The 13,321-nt window shown below is 44.4% G+C and overlaps 1 protein-coding gene across 2 annotated transcripts in view; it reads right to left on the minus strand.

Annotated features, from left to right (window-relative positions):
• PCSK5 (proprotein convertase subtilisin/kexin type 5) overlaps window positions 1-13,321 on the minus strand; it is a 463,699-nt gene that overhangs the window by 30,257 nt on the left and 420,121 nt on the right. For both annotated transcript variants that reach the window (XM_032290888.1, XM_032290887.1), the window contains 4 exons: window positions 10,629-10,712; window positions 8,732-8,927; window positions 3,850-4,067; window positions 1,820-2,056 (listed from right to left, as the gene is read on the minus strand). In XM_032290888.1, coding sequence (XP_032146779.1) covers window positions 1,820-2,056; window positions 3,850-4,067; window positions 8,732-8,927; window positions 10,629-10,712 — 735 coding nt within the window. The remainder of the gene's footprint in view (window positions 1-1,819; window positions 2,057-3,849; window positions 4,068-8,731; window positions 8,928-10,628; window positions 10,713-13,321) is intronic.

Consider the following 13,321-nt stretch of genomic DNA (forward strand, 5'->3'; position numbering starts at 1 on the left):
TTGAACATCAGAGAAAGGCCGGAAGTTCAACCCCAGTTCCTGCCCTCACGCAGGCAAGATGGCGTCGAAGGCCTGTGGCTGAGTGCCTCACCTCCCAGAAGCCATCCCCAGACCCACGAACCCCCACCTCTTCTGCATGTGGGCACAGCCGTGACGTCCATGCTTTTTCACCTCTGAGCAGGTAGGACATTAACACTAAATAATGCTTTATATAAAACACACAAAAAGGCGTATCTGAATCACAAGGCTGGAGCAGAAAGCCCTCAGGACTGAGACACATCTTCACGTCCTACCAAAAACCTTCCCCCGAGTATGTCCTAGGGCGTGGGTGTCCTAGGGTTTCTCAGTGGAAGGTCACTCTCTGGCTCTCGCGGTTGTTAGAGGAACTGCCTCTGCACATCTTGTGTTTGCTTGGGGGTGACATGGAGGGGTGAAGGGCTGCTGGCTGCCTCATCGGAGTAGATCCTGGGGCTCTGGAAAAGCCCCCTGACCACACATTTCTCTCACTTGCTAGAGAATTCTAGTAATGCATAACTTATTTTTCTGTCCCTCGATAATGAATAAGAGGCAAATGATTCATGCGGAGTTAAAACATAAGGGGGAGGCCGGGGAGGGCGGATTACTTGAGGTCAGGCGTTCGAGACCAGCTGGGCCAACATGGTGAAATCCTGTCTCTACTAAAAATACAAAAATTAGCAGGGTGTGGTGGTGCACGCCTGTAGTCCCAGCTACTCAGGAGGCTGAGGCAGGAGAATCACTTGAACCCAGAAGGTGGAGGCTGCAGTGAGCTGAGATCGCACCATTGCACTCCAGCCTGGACAACAGAGTGAGACTCCATCTCAAAAACAACAAAAAACATGGGCCAAGTGCAGTGGCTCATGCCTGTAATCCCAGCACTTTTGGAGGCTAAGGTGGGTGGATCACTTGAGGTCAGGAGTTGGAGACCAGCCTAGACAACATAGTGAAACCCCATCATTACTAAGAATATGAAATTAGCCAGGCACAGTGGCACAAGCCTATAGTCCCAGTACTCAATTTTCCTGAGGCAGGAAAATTGCCTCAACCCAGGAGGCGGAGGTTGTAGTGAGCTGAGATCATGCCACCGCACTCTAGCCAACAGAGTGAGACTCTGTCTCAAAAACAAAAAACAAACGAAAGAAAAACCATGGAGAAAGACAAGAGGCACCAAGAAAGTCCCTTATGGTGGCACAGTTTGCTTGTGCTATAAGCTTTTAATGGCTTAACATTTCAAGTAAAGTCTTGGGTGACTTTTGAAGGTTTCTCCTCTCTGCTGTAAATCTTCATGTGAGAATGTTATTTTGATCAGCAGTTCATAATCACTGTTGTGAGGACGGTCCATGTGATTTATCACTAATAAAAGTTACCTGTACAAAGCTTATGAGCGATTCATTTAAAAGAAAATTTACAACCGATTCAAAATATGACTCCTTGAGTGAGGGGGTAAAGGATGAGGTGGGCTGGACACGGTGGCTCACACCTGTAATCCCAGCACTTTGGAAGGCCGACGTAGAGGATTGCTTGATGAAGCCAGGAGTTCAAGACCAGCCTGGGCAACATTCTGAGACCTCATCTCTATATCCCCAGCAACTCTGGACACTGAGGTGGGAGGATCACTTGAGCCCAAGAGACGGAGGCTTCGGTGAGCCATGTTTGTACTACTAAACTCGAGCCTGGGCAGCAGCGGCAGACCTTGTCTCAAAAAAAAAAAAAAAAAAGATTGAGATGACAGCTCTGGGGCTGGGCCTGGGCTGGAATTGTGCAAACCCTGGAGCCTATTTTGAATCCCAGACGCCTTTACCTCTGCACTCCTTAGTTTCTTTTTCATAATAGGTTCCTGCTGGACACTCCTCCAAGCACAGCCCATCGTAGAGGACCCAGGAACTCTCAAGACAGAGCTCGCAGTCATCAGCGTTGGGGCCACTGCACTCCAGGCAGTCTTTATGGCAGGGGACACAGTGGCGTGAGTCTGCATAGGAGCCACGGGGACAGGACTGGTGGCACACATCATTGTGCAGGAAGAACTCAGGCATGCACTCTGCGGAAAGGAGGAAGCAGCAAGTTATCGCCAGGGGAAAGGAATTCATTGTTTCTGCAGTGGGCTGGCTCCTCCCTCAGCACTCTGGTTGATTTGACCTGAGAGTATGCCTACCCTTCCCCCACCTGCCAGGGTATAGACTTGATTATTTCACAAACCCTGGCTTGCTAGGGGGAGGCTAAACATTGTGACCATATTAGATGGTGCTGGGCTTACATACTGAAGTGGTCTGCCCTTAGAAGGTGCAAAAAATTGCAATGCTGCAAAAGACAGGGATGGCTGAGAGGCTGGCGGTATTGTTTGAAAAACCCGAAAAGCATGAACAGATTGTAAAAGTTGTATTGAGAACTTCACACTGTGTTTAGTACAGAAAGCAGTTCAGGAATGGTTGGATTAGTTAACTTTTCATTCATTGTTCAGGTGCCACAAGGAATAAAGGTTTGATCAGTGTGAAGAATACGTTGTGGGTTTATTTGTGTTCATTTTCTTACTTTGGAGGGAATCCTGGAAAACACTTGAGGTCACACCAAGAGAACACTTTGGATAGGGCAGCACCAGTTAAATCAGTCTGTATTATTATTCTGGAGAGAAAATTGAACACCTTTTTTGGGGAGATAATTCCTGAGGAAAAAAACAACAAAACTTGTTCATAGCCAGGGTGGCCATCTCAGTCATAGCTGCCCAAACTTTTTTTTTTCCTACCCTTTTTAACAATTGTAGTTTTCTTCTTTTTAGACAGCAATCTCCTGCCTCAGCCGCCAGAGTAGCTAGGACTATAGGCGCCGCCACCACGCCCGGCTTATTTTTTATTTTTTTCTTTTTATTTTTTGGGGAGTCTTGCTCTGACACCAGGCTGGAGTACAATGGTGCAACCTCGGCTCACTGTAACCTCTGTCTCCGGGTTCAAGTGATTCTTCGGCCTCAGCCTCCCGAGTAGTGGGGACTACAGGCATGTACCACCATGCCCTGTATATTTGTTTTTAGTAGACACGGGATTTCATCACATTAGCTAGACTGCTTGAACTCCTGACCTCAGGTGATCCACCTGTCTCTGCCTTCCAAAGTGCTGGGATTATAGGCATGAGCCACCACATCTGGCCAAACAATTTCAGTTTTCTAGCTGCTTCTGTGTTTTGTGGTTTACTAGCAGTCTGTAAGATTTTATGTTCAAAAAGATGGGAACAGCTGGGCTCGGTGGCTCATGCCTGTAATTCCAGCACTTTGGGAGGTTGAGCCAGGTGGATCACCTGAGGTAAGGAGTTTGAGACCAGCTTGACCAACATGGAGAAACCCCATCTCCACTGAAAATACAAAATTAGCTGGGCATGGTGGCGGGCACCTGTAATCCCAGCTACTCAGGAGGCTGAGGCAGGAGAATCACTTGAATCTGGGAGGCGGAGGTTGTGGTGAGCCGAGATCTCACTGTTGCACTCCAGCCTGGGCGACAAGAGAGAAACTCCATCTCAAACCCCAAAAAACAAACAAAGGGAACATTAAGTTTTTCTCTGTATCTCTAGCACTTAGGATAGCACTTGCACACCTGCTGTGTGTACATGTGAGTGTGTGTGTAAGAAATCATGCAGAAAGGGGCTCTTGCTTGTCTTAGCTTGCAGCATCCATAATGAAAAGGGTGTATCTCACCCTCAATTTCTCTGATGACAGGCACAGAGACGTACCTTTTGGGAAAGGTAGGGCGAATGGTTCCCGCAGCTCTTTGCCATCCACCCTCAGGTAATCAGCCCCACCGGGTGGCTCAGCAGAGCCTCGCTCTCCCGTGGAAAGCTCCTAGGTACCTTTGCATGTTTTCTCATGGATGCAGTCCTGACACATCTCTGGGCAGTGCTTGCACACCCCCTCCACAGCCACGTGCCTCTCCGGGCAGGTTTCCTGGCACACTCCGTGGTGCAGGACGAGGGCTCCTTCACAAGAATGGCAGTTGGTGGCATTTCCTTCACACGTTCTGCAAGGAGAGCTGCAGCGTTCACATACGCCGTCTTCTGCATAGAAGCCCCTGTGGAAGGAAGAGAGAGCACAGCTGGAGAAGCTGACCTGCTGGAGAAGTGACTGATGCCTGGGGGAAAGGAATTAGGGCTAAAAATAAAAGGGCTGCTGCCATTGTCAGCTGATTGGCATCCACGGATTTATGAGGAAGTGAAAAAGAACATTCAGAAAAATGAAAGGAAAAGGACAGGCATTATTCTCATGAAAGGAAAATAAATCTTGGGACCCTAATATCACTAAGCCAAAGGGAAAAGTCAAGCTGGGAAGTGCTTAGGGCAAACCTGCCTCCCAGTCTATTCCTTCAAAAGATAGTTACTGGCCAGGCCAGATGGCTCACGCCTATAATCTCAGCACTTTGGGAGCCTGAGGCAGGCGGATCTCGAGGACAGGAGATCGAGACCATCCTGGCCAACACAGTGAAACCCCATCTTTACTAAAAAATACAAAAATTAGCTGGGCATGGTGGTGCGTGCCTATATAAACTATGGAGGCTGAGACAGGAGAATCACTAGAAACTGGGAGGGGAGGTTGCAGTGAGCGGAGAGCCTGCCACTGCACTCCAGTCTGGGCAACAGAGAAATACTGTCCAAAAAAAAAAAAAAAAAAAAAAAAAAATACCAAAAAGTTGTTAATAAGATTTAAAAAAGCTACAGTGGGTCGGGTAGGGTGACTCACTGCTGTAATCCCAGGACTTTGGGAGACCAGGGTGGGTGGATCACCTGAGGTCAGGAATTCAAGACCAACCTGGCCAACATGGTGAAACCCCATCTCTACTAAAAATACAAACAATCAGCTGGGTGTGGGGGCGGGCACCTGTAATTCCAGCTACTTGGGAGGCTGAGGCATCAGAATTACTTGAACCCAGGAGGCGGAGGTTGCAGTGAGTAGAGATCAGGCCATTGCATTATTTAGCCTGGGCAACAAGAGTGAAACTTTGTCTCAAAAAAAAAAGATATATATTACTGTTAAAACATTTTTTTTTTTTTGGCCAGGTGTGGTGGCTCATGCCTGTAATCCCAGAATTTTGGGAGGCTGAGGCGGGTGGATAACAAGGTCAGGAGTTCAAGACCAGCCTGGCCAACATGGTGAAACTCTGTCTCTACTAAAGATACTGGAAAAAAAAAAAAAAAAAAAAAAAAAGCCAGGCATGGTGGCAGGCACCTGTAATCCCAGCTACTTGGGAGGCTGAGGCAGGAGGATCGTTTGAATTCGGGAAGCGGAGGTTGTAGTGAGCCGAGATCATGCCACTGCACACCAGCCTGGGTGACAGGGCAAGACTCCATCTCAAAAAAAAAAAAAACAAAAAAAACAAAAAACTTTTTTTCATGAACAAATACTATATTTGCTAACTTACAAATAACTCTGAATATCTGGATGCCGTGTCATTGCAGGTTATGTTCCTGTTATAAATATTATTGCTGTTCTAGGATGGATCACACTCAAAGGGTGATTCTTAGAAACAGCAATAAAGCTTCCCAAGATAAACTGGATATTATATGTTCCTCAGACTCTGTGTCTTCTGTTGTTGGTTTTTTTTTTGTTTCTGTGAACACAAAGATGAGGGATTCTGCCATAATCAGATCATCCTACCCATAACAGGACGACATATGCTCGTAATTCTGCAATATTCCTAGGCCACGCTAGTAACTTTCCCACTGCTCAAAAAAATATAGACTCTCTTGATGGCTGTATATCTTCATAGTATCCCATTGTTCCATGAGAATGGTTCAACCCAGACGCGGAGGAAAAAATTGTTGAGCAATCAGCTAACTGGAGTAAAGCAAAATGCATCTCTTTCTTCCTTGTTTCAATGCTTTGGCAATTCCTGGAACATTCAAAGAATTCAAGAGGGAGTTGAAAAGGGTAATGATTAAATAAATAAGGCAATAATAACGACAAAGAGTTCAGTCCTACCACTGAGAAAGCAATGACTGACTCTGGTAAGCAGGTCCCTGACCTTCACCTTTGCTTTATTGTTAACACTTGGCTGATTTTGCTGGGTGGGGTGGAGCTCGGTTGCTGGGGAAGGAGGACTGGGAGTTTCCTGACCTGCCTTGTCACCTGGATTCTCTTCCTCTGACCCTTTGCTACCCTTCCTCCACTCTCTGCTGAACAAAATCCTTCAAGAGCTAGTGACCATCAAGCTCAAATACCCAGCTGGGGATGAAGCTGGAAAACATTATGCTAAGTCAAAAAGTCGATTGCAAAACAAAACAAAAAACATGTTTTGTCTTTTTGGTTGTATATATTTTGTTTTTGTTTTCAGAGAAGGGTCTTGCTATGTTGCTCAGGCTCGCCTTGAGCTCCTGAGCTCAAGCAATTCTCCAGTCTTGGGCTCCTGATAGCTGGGAATATAGGTGTGCACCATAGCCACCACAGTTGGCTAAAAGAACACATTTTATACAAGCCCATTTATAGGAAATGTCCAAGAATAGTGAATCTATAGAGATAGTGGTTACTTAGGGCTGGGGAAATGGAAAAAGCAGGAATAACAGCTAAAAGGGTATAGGGTTTCTTTCTGGATTGATGAAAAGGTTCTAAAATTGATTGTGGTAATGGTTGCATAACTCTGTGAATATACTAAAACCAGTGAATTATACACTTTTAGGGGTGAATTGTGTGTGAATTATATCTCAATAAAGTTGTGATTCTAAAAAATACTCAATTGTACAAGAAGGCAGCATGGAGTGATAGTTAAGCACCTGGACTTCGGTGCCAGAGAGGTTTGGTTCAAATTCTGGCCATACTGTGTATTTGATGGATAAAATCAAGCCTGATGTTCTTTTCCTCATCTGTGAAGTGAGGGAAAATAATAATATGTGGATAAGAGAATTCTTGTGAGAATTAATGGGATCATACATTCAAAGCTCTTAGCACAATACCTGGACATTGCAAGCATTAAAATTATGGTGATTTGAAATATTTTTCCCTTTGGAATCTCTTATCTCTCTGTATATTAAGGCTCTGAGAAGTATGACGCTGATTGATATAAACCTCTATTACTGGATTGTAAGGCTTCTGCAGACTCAGACTTCCTTCACTTGGTTTTAACTTAGCTTCCCATATCAATATCAGTACCAATATCAATTGTTGGTAGAAGAATAAACTCCACTGAGCTACACATACACAATACAATACATTGATATTGTATCGGTATCAATTTTTACACCTAGTTGGTGCTAAATATGTATCTGTGTTATTGAACTGAATATACTTGGCTTCTACACTAGACTAGATGCTTTTTGAGTGTAAATATCATAGCTTATATTTATACTCTAGAGTCTGTCTCTGTAATGAAAACAAACAGGTCATTAGGAAACAGGTGTCGTTTTAATCAAATTCTTCTCATAAGAGGGCAAATGACAATTCTAACTCAAAGTAGACACTGCCAGTTACTACCCCAAATTCATCTTCTGCCTCCCTCTCTCCATTCTTCATGGCTGTCAGAGTTCTGATTTGGGTGTTCAGGGGTGAATCTTGTTCAGCCTAAGCCAGTCCAGTCCTTATGTTTTCATTCTTTTTGCCAAAGATTGATTTAGGGAGGTATTAGTGATGCATTCTTGCTACTGAGATTAAAAGGGAAGTCTGCGGAAATTTTCTTTTCTTTCAAGAAAGGGATCAACAAAGGGAGGTATCGCCTTTCCTGGTCCTAGTCGCGGCTGCATGGGGCGACAGGGTCCGGTGCGGAGACAGACAGTGTGGGCTCAGCATTGGCGCCAGAGTGGACGAACTAAGGTACAAGAGCGAAACAGAAAAACTGGGCTTTCTGATGAGCGTTTTGGCCGCTGAAGTGACCCATGCTGGACTTCCAACCTTTTTGTTTGTGAGATAGTACACCCTGTTGTGTCTCAGTCATTTCACTTGGCATTTCTGTTGCTTATTGCTGAAAGTTTCTTGCTGGACTTTTCATTTGCTATTTCCAACTTTCTTCTTAAGTAAATTCTGGAGGTGGGACCGTTGGTAGGGAGGGTAAAGCAATTACAAACCAGAAGACCAAGGAAACCAGGGGGAGTCAATAAACAACTAACCAGGTGTTATTTATTAAAATTAATGCTTCACCTATTTAAACCTGTAGAAGAAATTCACATCACAGTCTTACCTTAATAATGGAGAAAAAAGACTGACAACCGTTGATCATTAATACAAGATGGGAAAAGAGCTTTTTTTTTTTTTAAGAGACAGGGTCCTGCTTTGTCATCCAGGCTGGAGTGCAGTGGCACAATCATAGCTCACTGCAGTCTTGAACTCCTGGGCTCAAGGGATCCTCCCCCCTCAGCCTCCCAAGTAGCTGGGACTACAGGCACCCACTGGCTAATTTTTAAATTTTTTGTAGACAGAGTCTTGCTATGTTGCCTAGGCTGGTCTCAAACTCTTGGTGATCCTTCCACCTTGGCCTCCTGAAGTGTTGGGATTACAGGCGTGAGCCACTACACCCAGCCCCTGAACATGTGTTTCATAAAAGTAAAAATATATGCATAAAATAGCCACAAAGGAGAAGTGGGCATCTGGCCTCACATAAGTCCGCTGTGGCCCACGGCAATGTCAGTCAACAGAGGACATTTCTGTGGGCACTCATAGAGCCGAGAAGTTTTTCAGTAAATAAGAAGGAATTGCTCCCAAAGGACCATAGGAGAGTGATTACAAGCAGGAAGTGAAAGAAGAAAGGAAACTTACTCCTGGCACTTGGAGAGGCACCTGCCTTGATGGAGGAAGAGAGGGTGGCCAGGCTGCATCTGGCACTTTTCACAAAGACTGGCTCCAGAGCAGATGGCACAGGTCTCTGTACAGTTCTCACATCTCCCGCTCCTTACAGAGGGCCATGTGCCTTCAGGACAGGAGGAGACACAGGCCTGAGCCAACAGATATGCACCTAGAAATCCAGGGAAGAGGGAAGACGGGAATAGTCATCATGTGTTTCTCCACGCAGAAACATGGCCTTTTTAGCCTTTCCAAAGACCAAAGTATCCAGGCACTTATTTCAGGCTTACCAAAATATTTAGCAGTGATGCTAAGTCCTCCAGGGTGAGTTACATTTCTAGAAAGGCAATTGACAGCAAAAGGCTTTTGCCGTTTCTTTCCTTTTCTCCAGATATTAGGTATAGGTCATGATGGGGCTTCCCTTTGCCCAGCTGATCAGTCTTATTAACACCCTGTCTGTGTCTTCCTGGTCTAAGGCAGCTGTACATGTCCAGCTTGATAGAATCTATTAATATTCTGCTTCCCCAAAGCCCGTCTTGTTAGGACACTGACATAGTTGCAAGTTTCTTTTTTTTTTTTTTTTTTTTGAGACGGAGTCTTCCTCTGTCTCCCAGGATGGAGTGTACTGGTGAGATCTCCGCTTACTGCAGTCTCTGCCTTCTGGGTTCAAGCCACTCTCCTACTTCAGCCTCCTGAGTAGTTGGGACTACAGATGTGCACCACCATGCTGGCTAATTTTTGTATAATTAATAGAGGCAAGGTTTCAACATGCTGGCCAGGCAGGTCTCAAACTTCTGACCTCAGGTGATCCACCCACCTTGGCCTCCTAAAGTGCTGGGATAACAGGCGTGAGCCACCACACCCAGCCCATAGTTACAACTCTTCCACCTAACTCTCCTTTTAACAGAAGATCCAACTATTTTTTTAATTAAAAAAAAACAGATACTCATTAAGGAAACCATTTTCAAAATCACTCTCAAATCCAGAATTCTAAAAAAATGCTTTAGCTTTTTGAGTATAACCTTTTATATTTAATATGATTACAATCGTGGCTTGCCTATGGTAAATTTTTTTGCTTTTGTATCAGATCCCATTATTAATATTGTACATTTCAACATGGACTTCATAATGATCATGTAAACAGTCTTTTTTTTTTTTTTTTTAGACAGTGTCTCACCCAAGTTGGAGTGCACACAGCAACCACTGCCTCCCAGGTTCAAGTGATCTCATGTCTCAGCCTCCTGAGTAGCCTGGGATGACAGGAATGTGCCAACACATGTGGCTAATTTTTGTATTTTTAGTAGAGATGGGGTTTCGCCATGTTGGCCAGGCTGGTCTTCAACTCCTGTCCTCAAGTGATCCTCCTGCCTCAGCCTCCCAAAGTGCTGAGATTACAGGCTTGAGCCATTACGCCCAGCCCACTTAAACATTCTTTATGTCAGTGTACCATTTAAGTAAAAGATTCCCCTAATTCAGGGAAGTTATGTTATTTATGATTTTTGTTTTTATAGATGATGATGCAATTGGTAAATTATCAAATTGTTATGTTGTTGCCCTTATTCCTTCCTCCCTCTTCATCATGCCTTTAGATTAAGAAATTTTTTTTTTTTTTTTTGAGACAGAGTCTTGCTCTGTCACCCAGGCTAGAGTGCAGTGGCATGATCATGGTTCACTGCAGCCTTGACCTCCTGGGATCAAGCAATCCTTCATTTCAGCCTCCCAAGTAGCTGGAACTACAGGGACATGCCACTATGCCCAGCTAATTTCTAATTTTTTTATAGACATGTGTCTCACTATGTTGTCCAGGCTACTACATGTGAGTTTCAATGAATTGGCTTGACTGCTGCCATCTTCTGTCACACAACATACTAACCTTTGGGACATGAAGTGCACAAAGTTGCAGATCCATTGCAGGTTTTACAAGAATAATGACAAGTCTCATATTTATTCAAAATATCTGCATGAGAAAGAAACAATAGTTCAGACTTCTCCTTTGAACAGGTGCATAGGATTCTTGTGCTAAAAAAGATCTCATAGGTAACCTAATCTGTTTTCCTGCCCCAAATGGAATCCTTTTGATTGTACAGTAGCTGATTGATTGTCCGCACTGGCTCATTGCCATTGTGTAGACTTCATTTTTTTTTCTCTTACACCTTCATTTGCAATTGATTATCAAGGTTTGATTGGCAATTGATTATCAAGAAAGACAGCACAGGAATATGGGGTATCTTACAAGACAGCCTCAAATACTGTGAGGATATCTGAACTAACAAATGATTACTTCTTTTGTGTGTTAAAAATGGGAGGGAGTAAGTTTGTTTTGTGTGTATGCATCGTGAATGAGTTTATGAGTCAAAGGTGATCACTTCTATTGCTGGATGATCATTTGTTTTCATTTTTTAGATGGAGTGTCCTTCTGTAGCCCAGGCTGGAGTGCAGTGGCATGATGTTGGCTCACTGCAACCTCCACCTCCCAGGCTCAAGTGATCCTCCTGCCTCAGCCTCCTGAGTAGCTGGGATTACAGGTGCACACCACCACACCTGGCTAATTTTTGTATTTGTAGTAGAGACAGGGTTTTGCCATGTTGGCCAGACCTGTCTTGAACTCCTGACCTCGGGCAATCCACCCACTTCAGCCTCCCAAAATGCTAGGATTATAGTCGTGAGCCACCTCACCTGGCCAGATGACCATTTCTCTTCACTCCAAGGTGATAATTGAGAAGTCATTGTGCCTCTAGTAAAGAAACTTCTTTTCTTTTTGTTTTTGTTCTTTGAAAATCAGATTTTATTATTGGCCAATGTTTGGGTCTCTGTGTTCTTTAGAGTAGCTACTGTGGTATGCAACCTAAATTAATCTCATCTTAAATTTGTCTCAAATCAAACATCAAAACTAAACATCAAACATTAAACATCAAAATTATCCCCCACTCATGAGTTTTCTGGTTGGTCAGGCTTTAAGTAGGCTGTCCCAGGTTAATACATCATTAACTAGGGAAACATTGGAAGTGTGTGTTCCCTTCTCCCTTTCCCTCCAACAGCATTTGATGGGGAGGTTTCCCAGGAAGTTGCCTCAGCAACTCCATGGACAATTTCAGAGATGGAACAGCTTCCATGACAGCACTCAATCAATACATACTGAGACCTTGACGAGAGCTCAGGGATTGCTCAGAAATCAGCACGGCTCACACAGGGAAAAATCAGAAAATGAAGTTCTAGTGCAGAATGTGGGATTTAAATGACCCTGACCCTCAATCAGTATTGACATCTTACCATTTCCCTTCATTACCTCCTCCCTCCCTTTCTCCTGTCCTTCCTCTCCTGCCTTTCATTTTCTTCCTCCTGAGAGTCAGCCGGGTATAGATGGCTCTCTAGTCACACCTGCCTTCAGATCCCAGCTGTGCCGCCGAAGGGTAGGGTAACCATGGATACAGTAATTAAACTCTCAGAGTCCTACTTTCTTTGTCTCTAAAATGAGAGAAAATGATTCCACCCTTATAGATTGTTGTGAAGACGAAATGAGACGATGTGTGTCGAGTGCGTGACTCTGGTGCGGTGAATGGTGGTTACTTCTTCCCGTTGTCTCTCTCCTGTTACTGCTCCACTCCATTTCTGAGCCTTGTTTTACTCCCCTCTCCCTTTCCTCTGGTTTCATACCTGAGTGGCACCAGGAGGCACTGCTTGGCTTCTATGATGATAGTCATGGATACAAAGCTGATGAGCTTTGTGATAGAGGAAACTAGATTCAAATACAGGTGACAGAAAGATACGTAAATAGATAGGATGGATAGATACAGATACGGGGATAGGTGCAGATACAGGTGAAGATGGAGATGGAGATAGAAATGATTAGGCTGCCATGCTGGGTCATTGATTTTATCCTAGTTTGAAGAGAAAAAATTACCCTGGTTTTCTTTTTTTTTTCTTTTTTGAGACAGAGTCTTGCTCCATCACCCAGGCTGGAGCACGGTGGTGCAATCTCAGCTCACTACAACATTTGCCTCCTGGGTTCAAGAGATTCTCTGGCCTCAGCCTCCCAAGTAGCTGGGATTACAGGTGCCCGGCACCCAGCCTGGCTAATTTTTGTATTTTGAGTAGACAAGGGGTTTCACCATGTTTCCCAGGCAGGTCTTAAACTCCTGACCTCAGGTGATTCACCTGCCTCAGTCTCCCAAAGTGCCGAGATTACAGTAGTGAGCCACTGCAGCTGGCCCCCTGGCTTTCCAATATACTAATTAAAGGTGATGATTGACTAAGGAATTTGCTAAGGGCTGAATTTAGCCTTATGCAGAGCCACCTTAGCCACAGGACTGTCACAAACGTGTTCTGAGTGCCTCCCAAAGTAACTGATTCTGTCCCTGAAGGCTTTTTAAACCTGCAGTATCATTCAGCGCAAAAGAGAAGGCAGCCAAAAGGTGAGCAACCATCCCGTTGCTAATATCAGTCACGATGCTCACTGAATGGCTGAGAGCATTGTTCAAAGAATCACAACACAACAATATTCGTTAAACAGTGAACACCTTGCAAATCTTCAGTGTTGTGTGTCCAGGCTTCAGACTGACTTTCCTT

This window comes from Sapajus apella, unplaced genomic scaffold, assembly GCF_009761245.1.
Source record: "Sapajus apella isolate SASKATOON/1434 unplaced genomic scaffold, GSC_monkey_1.0 scaffold24, whole genome shotgun sequence".
Lineage (NCBI taxonomy): Eukaryota > Metazoa > Chordata > Mammalia > Primates > Cebidae > Sapajus > Sapajus apella.